Raw genomic sequence first — 10,599 nt, forward strand, 5'->3', positions numbered from 1 at the left:
TGGTCAATCTGGTTACAGTGTTCTTAATTAGGGTTTGCACACGAAAATCGTTTAATCTATGGTCACAATGCACTAGCAATTGGTTTGATTAAATTTTTACTCGAATATTTAGCAAAAATTTTAATGCATTTTTTTCGGTTTGTCATTTTGACGTTGACAAAGTTAGGCAACACTACTTGAGAGTGCTGGGAAACGCAGACTCAGTGAATTTGCCAACACTCATACCAATGTTGGCAAATTCTCCAAATATTGCACCATTTTGTTCAATTTTTTTTTAGGTTATTTATACATAAATGGAATAGGGGGAAAAAATAAACTACAATAAGGATAAAGGTACATCAAAGCCCCAGTGGAAACTCACACCACCCACCATCGACGTTTTCTATTCCCACACCCACTGGGCCACCACTAGCTTCCGTCTATGTAGCTCTCCAACCACAGGCAACCGCCCTTGTTTAATATTTTGCACCACTTCAGAGGCTTTTTTTTTTGGTTGTTGTTTTGTTTTGCCTCTATTCATCCATGGTGAGTATATGGGTGGGTGGGTGGTTGTGCGTGTGTGTGTGTGTTCTGAGGCAACGGGACATAAAAACTGCTTTTTGCAATTTACATCACCATTTTTATCACCCAACCCCCCTCTCAACATTACCATCCATCCATTCGAAGCAAAGCCAACCAGGAGTACAACAAACAAGCTTTTCCTATTTACATACATATGTAAGCAGCAATCCTCCTCCTCCTCCTTCCTCCTTGTATCTCACGCCCAACTTCTACTCCTGTCCCAGCCATGTCCTCTTCCCCATATACACACACTTTTATCCAGTTTCATTTCATTCTCAGGAGCTGCCTCCTGCGTCTTTTTGCGACACTTAATTACACACGCATACGCTTCGTTCCACTTGTCCCCCCCCATCCAATCTCCATCATAGAAGCTAGGCCAGAAATAGACTATATTATAGTACAGTCCTCTTCCTCTGGACCTCTGCGAAAATTTGTTACTCGTTAGTGTTAGCAGGTAGAAACGGGAAGAGAGAGAGAGAGTCTCTTGGTCCTGTCCCCGTTGAAGGTGTCAATGTTGCCTTATCATGCTGTTTCCCCCTGCTCCCACACTCGTCCCGCCTAGACGACGCTTAGCGTCCTTTTTCCTTTGGCCATCGTCTTGTCTATTCTTTTTACTTAATTTTTATCTCTGACGGCGATTAATGCGAATAAATTTTATAGACGAAAATGTGCACTCACTGCTCGAGTTCGAGTCCTTTTTCTCTTGTTGTTGTTTTTGTTACGACCTTTTTCTGTTGTTGTTGCCCATTTTCTTCTTCGTTTTGTCTTTTGGCTAATGTTTTTTTATTCTGTATGTGACTTTTTATGTTTGTCGATGGCACCTGCAAGAAGAACAAGTAGGGGAAGATGAAGAAGGGCCCCGTCTTCGTCTCCTACCATTAACCATTACGCGATCTTGCGATGAGAGAATGCGTGTTTCGTTTAGTTTTCTTTTCCTTTTTTTTGGCCAATTGCTGAGTCAGCAGCATCCAGAATTGAACCCCCCTATTCCAATTCAACCAAAATAAGGGCCAGGAAAATGCATCAAACTGCTAACAGGTACAGGTACATGAAAACAGGTTTCAAAAATTGACTATAAGATTGAGATTGAGCCCAACCTCAACCCTCATCTGGCATCATCTCGCGGCCGTCGCGGACGACACACGGTCCATTTGCACGGTCTTTGGCTTGTTGGCCCTTTTGTTTGCGATGTGTTAACCTTAAGCGATTTCTGACTTTTCCACACACACAAGCACACACACAAAGAAAATAAAACCAGAAAGCCAGGGCCTAGGGCCAGGGCCAACTCCAACTATTTTCTTGATTCTTTATTTCCTTTTGTTAAACGCATCTGACTTTTTAGGGTTTTTCTTCTTTGCCACTTTTTTTGATTTTGATATAAAAAACAACATATATTAGAGACAAAGGTTCTCTTTTCTCTGGTCTCGGTTTGTTGTCTGTTTTGTTTGTGGTTGACTGTGGGAATGGAGGCCGCGAATCAACCATGTGCATTTCGGGACAATAAGATCGAGAGAGTTCGATTTATGCGTTTTCCTTTCTCTCTTTTTGATGATAGCAATCGACAGGGGAAAAAAAAAACAGCATGACAGCGAAAAACGAATGCAAAGATGCAGGTTGGCATTGCACATGGGAACGATCATTTTCGAAAAACAACAAAAAATTGTTCAATTGATTGCCGCATTGTCGAAGATTGTGGGAGAATATTATCAAGAAATGCAGAAGGTTTGAATGATGGAAAAGCAAATAAATATTATGTACTTTAATCAAGTAAACCTTGCTGGAAAAGTAGGCTTTAGAAATTTCTGCCTCGGGGTTAATACTTGAAGTAAACATTTGGACTCTTAGGGTCCAAAGCTCTTTAGTCCTGGGTCGGTACAAGATCTTACACAAGCCAATATCTCTATCTCGTCTGTTGAAAATATGATTTTGGTTGAGTATGTTAAGCTTTTTCCATTTTCCTAAGGACTATCCAATCAGTAGTTATTTTGCTATGCCAGCCACATATTTTCTTATTTGCCAAAGTTCAACTTTTGTCCTAAACACATATATGTACATAAAGTTGTTTCATTTCCCATTCATATCTGAGGTATGTATGTCTCACTACTTTTTAGACCTTATATGGGTTTTTCATAAAAAGCAAGATCCTTTTAAATTCGGTTTAAATGGTGTAGTTCATTTCGTCATTGGGAAAGTTTATCAAGAAAAATTGAAGTTTCAATTGTTTTCTTTGACTTAAGGCTATATCCATTCTGTGTAGCACTTCCTAAACGATATTTTGGAAAGACTAAACTTGTGGTCTGTAATTTACAAGAAACTTATTGAAGTCCCATTATCAGTTTCCAGCTTTTCCGCAAACCCAAAAACCCAAGCTAGATGCTCCTCATGCAAATTCCAACCTTCCTAACCCAAATTAATCGACTATTATTAATTGGCAATGAAAACTTTTTCGAAAATTAAAACCAAGCATAAAGTCCATAAAAAAGAAATACATAAAAACTTTACATTTATATTGCCGACAAAGTCATAAAATACTAAAAACCAAAGAGTGATCATTTATGAGGATTATCAATACAGACCACACTCAGTTAGCAGAAGTAATTAAAGATCTCTTTGGAATTTATAAAACAAAAAGTTTTGAGGAAAATTGCAAAAGAAATTTTGGATTTTGATTGCTTTGCTTAGAGGGTCGACATACAGTTTTCCGACTCGTCTTTCGATTAGAAGTCGCACCCACACACACAGATACACATACACGCAGCTATTAAGACCCACACCCACACACACACACACACACAATTTATGGGCTTCCGTTTTGGGTTGGCGGAAAAGCTACGCAACTTTACTTTATTCGCGCCGCATATACATACTTCGGTTTGTTGCATAAACAACACATACAACGCATTGGATGAAGTCAATGACCCGAACCCGAACCCGGACCACGGACCCCGGGACCGTAGCTGATAAAAGTGGGCGCAGTGTGTGCCTAGGCGCTAGACGAGACGAGAAAAACCAACGAAAATTCTAAACGAAAATGTTGCAATTGCAATTGCAAGATACACAAATTTTTAGCTGACCCGCATGCCGGTCAATCAAGGGAAAATTGATTGAGAAATTGTGAAAATGAAATGAAAATGAAAATTTCGGTTAAACTCATAAGGGGAAGAGTGGGCTGGTAGAGGGAGGGCGGAGACGATGGGGGGATTACAGCAATTAAATAGCAAACAAATTTCTGCCAATTATTTTACATTAATTATGAGCTGAAGCGAGAGAGATGTGGGAAGCGTGTTCCAAGGAGTGGTGGAGGTCGATGAGGGTCACTTGAAGGTTTCTATTTGGGGTGGAAAAGCGAAAGGGTTTTCCATGACACTAAATGTTTACCTACCACTTCGAATAGTGGCTTGTCAACACCGTGAAAAACCTCAAAGGATAAGAAAATGCTGGTGCTATCGCATATCCACGGCATTTATTTATGAATCTTAAAGAGAATTTCGTTGTTGTTGTTTTTTTTTTTTTTTGGTAGGGGTTATTATGGCGGTTTTCTCAAGCCAAACCTTAAATAACAGAAGGAAAATCTGTCAAGCTTGCTTGATCTTTTTGGGTGCCCCTTTTTGCCCCCCACACTTCACCTAAAGAATGAAAGAAAATGCTTTACAAGTCATTGACTCTGGGAAAACAACACGAAAAAAAAAAAAAACAAGAGGTATCTGCATCTTGCAGAAGAGCAATGGCCGGTGACGCCAATCGACCAAGACGATGCAGCAACCTTACCTCTTCTCGCCCTCCTCCTCATCCTCCTCGACCCCCATCCACCACATTTAACCAATTAAGCCATGAGCTGGAGTTGGAAATTTGAGTTGGAGGTGAGTCGCGCTGAGGCGCGGCTTGAGTCGCCTCGACTTGGCCACAAAATGCAATCAAAGAAGGTTAGAGGAAAGCAAAAACCTTAAAAATGAAACATTTACAAAAAAAAAAAAAAAAAAAACACAAAAAAACAAAGTTGATGAAGAAAATCGGGTTTAGAAAACGTCGACAACGGCCGCGGCGGCTACCTGTGCTCATTTTTAACCATTTTTTAACATTTTATTTTTTTTTGGCTTGGAGTCTGCGCTGCCGCAAAAAGATTTAGACCCAATGCAGAGCCAGAAAGTCGTGAAATTGGTAAAAAAAAAAAAACAACAACAAAATGAAAAGATTTCATATCAGAGGATTACACATTTTATGCATTTGGCTTGTAAAGTCGAATGGACCTCATCGAACCCTTCGATTAAGGCACTGCTGCAATTGATAGACATTGTCATTGGCATTAGAAGTGGTTGGTGGTGGTGGAGGAGGAGGAGGACAGGGAACGGGGAAGTCTTTCGGTGATCTGCAGCGCGAGATAAAGTCCAAATCGAATGAGAGAGGTCTGTAACCTGTTTTATGGCAAACGAAATGAACGACAAAATGAAAATGCATAAACGTAAATCTCACAGCAGGTAACCAAGCCAAAGATGGCGTTGTCCGATCTCTCGTTTTGGCCCTTTGAATGCATTTGTCGCCATGCAACATTATGACTTTCTGCCTTGAGGCGACAATCAATTTCTCAATTCGGCATCTCGAATTTCGTGAGGATCCTTTTTACCCAAACCATGGGATGAGTAGAGGATGCTCCGATGTCCTCTGATTAGCCTGTCTGCACATGGGTTTTAATGCCTGACTGATTTACTGCACTTGCACAATTTAAGAGTTGGTTAAGGGACGGCGGGCGGGGGTAGTTGAGACTTAAATAGGTAAGAGTGAAGAGTTTTCCATTTCTCCCCAAAAAAAAAGGGTGAAAGTGTGTGAAAATTGCATTTCGTCCATCCACCAGCAGAATGTGCCAATTGATTCTCGCTTTTTATGACCAATTGGCAAAGCTGCGGGTCAAAGGTTTCGACTCTCTTTCTTATCGATCACACTTCCAATTGAAGGATTGGCAAAAGCGGGTGTTGATTAAACATTTTTTTTTTTTTTTGCCAGAAGTGATTTGCAGATAACTTGGAGGAAATGTTTAAATTACCCTTTCTTTTGCTAGGAAAATTTATACTTAAAATGGAAAGATATGGCGAATTGTATTATGGGTAGCCTCATAATTTAATAATTTTTAGTAATAGTGAGAAAACTTAAGGGGAATGAGGGAAGTGTTTTTTGTTTTCTGCCAACTTTGTACTTTCTCTTTAGCAATCTTAGTTGAGCCATTTTTCAAACAGATTTTATGAGTTAACCTTTTGGACACAGCTGGATTACCTATAAATTAGCTGATTTGCTCAATTCTAGACAAGTGATATAAAATCGAAGTGAATCTCCGAATTGAAGGCAGGAAGGACAAAAACTTGAAGTAAAGGAATTCGATGGTAAAATTCGTTTATTTTTCTTAATTATTATTATTTATTGAAGTTTTTAAAAAAGTTAAAGACCACAGGACTGTCAGTTTTGTATTTTTGGAGACCTGTACCATACATAAATTAAAAGGTTAATCCGGGTTTTACCAAATTGAAGGGGCTTTTCCCTAGGAATATTGGACCATGCTCATTCATTTGCAGAATCTTAAAGAAAAGCCAAATTGTGGAAGAGGTTATCCTTTTCCTAGAACTTGGCCTCCCTCTTTTATGTAAGGGGTACTCAGGACTTAAAAAAGAGATAAGAGGTTTTTGGAACATAAAAGAGAGGAGCTTATATGCAAAAAGGAATGAAGGAAACTGCAAACTGTTGCATAAAGGAGACAAACACTTGGGATTGAGCATATTTACATACATATATGACATAAGAATATAATTATACATGAGATTTTATGCCACTTCAGCACCTGAATTCGTTGCTGTCTGCAGGTTTCCAATTCTTGTGTTCCACATTTCCTTTACCAAAGTAAAATCTCTTACTTTTTGGCAAAACTGAATATACCCTTTCACCTAAAAGACTCTACTGGGTATAAATAAGAAATTTGTCCATTCGAATGCGCCCAAAAATAGTTATCGCAAACAACAATTTAGGCAGCCAGCACCGAAAAAGTTCATTGACTTTCGCATACACAAAACAATTTTTAGTGCGTTTATTGCTGCTGTTGCTGTTGTTGTTGCTGCTGCTGCAACAACATGGAAAAATAAATATGGCGGCTGGTCGCCCCCTCCCCCTTTCGCCTACTTCGCCCGCCAACACCACAACTCAACCCCACACCATAACGCATAGAAAAAACAGCGTGCACAAAAGAGCAAACTCAGAGAAAACAACAACAACTACAACAATGAAATATCATACTTATTAAAGTGAAAATGAGCGATAACAACGCAAACAACTACTACTACAGCTACAAACACACGGACAGCAAAAGCAACAGCAACATGTTCGGCGGCCCTCTCCCACCCTTTCCCCCCACCATCCATCATTGACTCCCCATGCGATCAAGCGACCATTCGAGAAAACTGCAAGAAAAAAAAACTGCGGCCATATTTGTGTGTTCAGTTTTTTTGCTTTGCCTGCTCGTTCTCTTTCACTCTCCCTCTCTGGCATTTAGCCTCTCGCTCGCACAATTGGGGGGCTCTCTCACACACACCAGCAGCAGTGCATTTGTATTGCATTCGTTTTTTGGTGAAATAAAAAAGACGCGTTCAGCGTGATCTCTACAAGCTAGTCACATTCAGCAACAATAATGACAAAAGCGAAAGAAGAAAAAATGAAAATTTTTTTTATATTTTGCCACAATTCTTTCTGTCACATTTTATATCCATTTAATTATTTATATTAAACTTAAGTATTTTGGATACATGTAAAATAATTAACCATTTTTTGTCTATTGTTTGACACATTTTAATAATTAATTGCAATAGTTTTATTTATTAATTTATATTTTTCTCTAATTCTTACATTTAAAATATATTGGCTAAATTGCGATTATTTGAATGCATACATCTAACCGCCAAGTGATCTTCATCATAAGCATGAACTAGTTCACAAGTCACTACATATATCGATAATTATCGTCATAAGAAAAAAGTCCTATCGATAGACTCAACAGTTAAAAATGTTCGCTGCACAAGAGTAATTTGTTTTTGCAAAAGTAAAATAAGTGTGTAAAATTTTAGTAATACTTTTTGTTTTAAAAACGTTGCCAGAAATTTATTTGGGCAAATAAGTAAATAAAAGTATAGTGTCAAGGTTTTGTTGAGAGTTCATGAAAGTTTGCAAAAGTTAACACATGCACACATATACATGCAAACATACAATCATTTGTATCTATGTATGTACATATGTATGTATGCATGTGGATGCTTCTGCTATCCGATGCAAGTCGCTGCCTGTTATCCTCTTCTACTCCTTCGCCATTCGGAACGAATCAAAATATACAAATATCATGCCACGAGAAGAAGCTGCTGGTAACGGGTTTTAATTAAAATTACATATGTACATATGTGTCTTATCAATAATAAGTTGCGACAACAAATGAAGTAAATTGTCTATACTTCATATATGTATGTATGTATATATTTAATCCGATCCGTATTAAAGCCTTTAAAGAAAATTCAAGTGAGGTAAGTAAAATTAAAAAAAAAACGTTAACACATTTTAAATAATTTGCCAATTTTTTTAATGTGAAAATCAGAAAATTTTTTAATCATGAAATTGAACACCAGATGGCGATAGTGCGTATTATAAAAACTGATGCCTACGCTTAGGCGCCTGCAAATAAACAACACCAAGTAATTTTGTATTGCCTGCCATAATGGGCTCTTTTCTCAATTTGATTAAAATTAATTATCAAAATGATTAAAAAATTTAAAATTTAATTTAATTTAACATTAATGTATGTACATCCTATGTCCATTCATATGAGCATTGACAAGTCTAGTCTAGTTTTGAACAATGAATTGATTGAAATTATAAGCAAACTTGAACAAATGGCTAAATACCTAGGATTCCCTTTTGTATTTATGTTGTTAGTTTGATTTTAATAGTTAGTATCCTTCTACTACCTACTGGGTACCGTATGTCTGAGAGTCTGGCAATGGGATTTTTTCTTCTTCATATTGTTAAATTAAGTTCACTTTTTGCTTCCGGACACCTGTCAGCTAGTTGTTAGTTTTGTTATAAACAAAATGCATGGCCAATTTAGTTAACGTTCTTGGTTTAATGTACAAACACATATTTTCAAGCTTATTTTATGATTATGACTATTTCTATGGAGGTTTTGGTGATTTTCTTCTACACATACAATAAAGACAAAGAAAAGGAGGAATGGTATTGAAAGAGATAGAAAATTATCTTAGAGTTCCTTCTTTGGCTCTGGCTTTTGACTCTTAGCCTTGGTTAGTTTATGGACACGAAAGGCTTCTAGAATATTGAGTTTATGATGCAACTCCACCTTCTTGGCGGCGGTCACTTTTCCAGCCTTAAGACGTAGCAAACGTTTCGTCTCCTCCTCGAGAAATTCGTAGCCAAGTTCATTGAGTTTCTTCATGTACATTAAATAGACCTTTGCATTCGCTTGCTCATCTGGTTTCGTTAGTTTCTCCTGCTCCGCCTGCAGTTGCTTAATCAATGTCAATTGTTCAGAGTCCTCTTTGTTGGCATAGTTCCTCAAGGCATCATTGAATTGCTTGAGGCAACCATCGCGTCCAATATAGAGTTCCGTGTTACTGCTAACGAAAGCCTTCAAATTGTCCAACGTAATGTCTAGATGATCGGGAAATTTGACAAATTCATCCATGTGGCCCTTGAAAAGATGAATGGCTGGAAATTTCTTTTGATCCACGCCAAAACGATCACCCAGCTCCTTGTTCTCCATTTCGCCATAGTCTTTTATGCCAACAGTGGCAATTAGCAGATCATTTGTGACTTTATGTGCTGCTCTGGAGAAGGCAGCGAATGCCTCGTGCTTTTCTCCATAGGGAAAGGCAATGTCAAATTTGCACAAAGTGTAATTAAAACGCTCGATGGTCTTTTGGAAACTCAGCTCATCCAAATCCACGCATCCCGGACAGGAAATGGCCCACGTAGCATGATAACCAAGATGATTTAAACCAGTTAAAAGAAACAACAAAAGTAATCGCAACATTTTTTTAAAAAACAATGAGGACCACGACGACTGACAAAACAACTGACCCAACTCTTGCCGGTCTGAGACTGCGGGAATGGTTTGGCTGCTTTGATACGGAGGTTAGTAAAGTTAATTTTGGTTTTCTGTTTTTTTTGCTACGCTCAACAGAATTTTCTGTTAGGTGGTTAGCTCTCGCTCTGCGCTCACCTGTGTCCATTGCAATGGTTCTTATTCTCGATCGAGTTGAATGACACGTCAGTTGTTTCTCTCTCGGTCTCTCTTGCTCTCTGTCAGTCACGTTATTCTCAAAACCGGCTTTGACTTCTGTTCTATTAGTTCAGCTGTTGTTGTTGCTCTTTCTCTCTCTCATTTTTGGATGCTTGTTGTGTAATACCTAAAATGTAAACGCCAGCAAATTACAACTCTTTAAATCTGACCTTGACATCATGATGTATTTAAAATTTTAAGGAACTATTTTGGCCTAAATCTATAAGTATAGAAGGGAACTAAAGAGACTTCAGTCAAAAGAAGTAAAATAGTTTTGAAATCTTTTTAAGTTTAATGCATTGCATTAAAGAGGGGAAAATAACACGTGGACTTAAATTTGTCGCATGAGATTTTTAAAACAATGATTTTTAAAATTAATTTGAACCTGAAGATGATACTATCTGCCAGGGCCCTTACTATATTTGTTAATATTGCCGCCTTTTCTAAATTCACCTACGTTGATTGAGTGAGTCAAAGGATATTGTTATCAGAGAGAGTACAAAGCACTCAAAGATCAAATGCTTAAGCTAAATGGGTATCTGGGTGTAAGATGATTTGAATCATTGGTGTAGATGGGGGCGATTAAGTACCGCTCATTAAATTGTTCTTAGCCCATTCACAAGATTGAAAAATATCAAAATATGTATCAAGGATATTATAATTATTGTCCTGAAGCTGGCCAAAAACAAAGTTTCGATTCAAATCAAAGAGGTGGCTAGCTA

General features: G+C 38.0%; 1 protein-coding gene across 1 annotated transcript; it reads right to left on the reverse strand.

Moving 5' to 3' along the window:
* Positions 1 to 8,681: 8,681 nt before the first annotated feature.
* On the reverse strand, positions 8,682 to 9,693 carry wbl (endoplasmic reticulum protein 29-like protein wbl). Its single transcript, XM_068290253.1, has one exon. It carries the CDS (start codon positions 9,626 to 9,628, stop codon positions 8,837 to 8,839), a length of 792 nt encoding a protein of 263 aa, XP_068146354.1. The 5' UTR covers positions 9,629 to 9,693; the 3' UTR covers positions 8,682 to 8,836.
* Positions 9,694 to 10,599: the final 906 nt, after the last annotated feature.

The sequence above is a fragment of the Drosophila tropicalis genome, unplaced genomic scaffold (assembly GCF_018151085.1).
Source record: "Drosophila tropicalis isolate 14030-0801.00 unplaced genomic scaffold, ASM1815108v1 contig_593, whole genome shotgun sequence".
Classification (NCBI taxonomy): Eukaryota; Metazoa; Arthropoda; class Insecta; order Diptera; family Drosophilidae; genus Drosophila; species Drosophila tropicalis.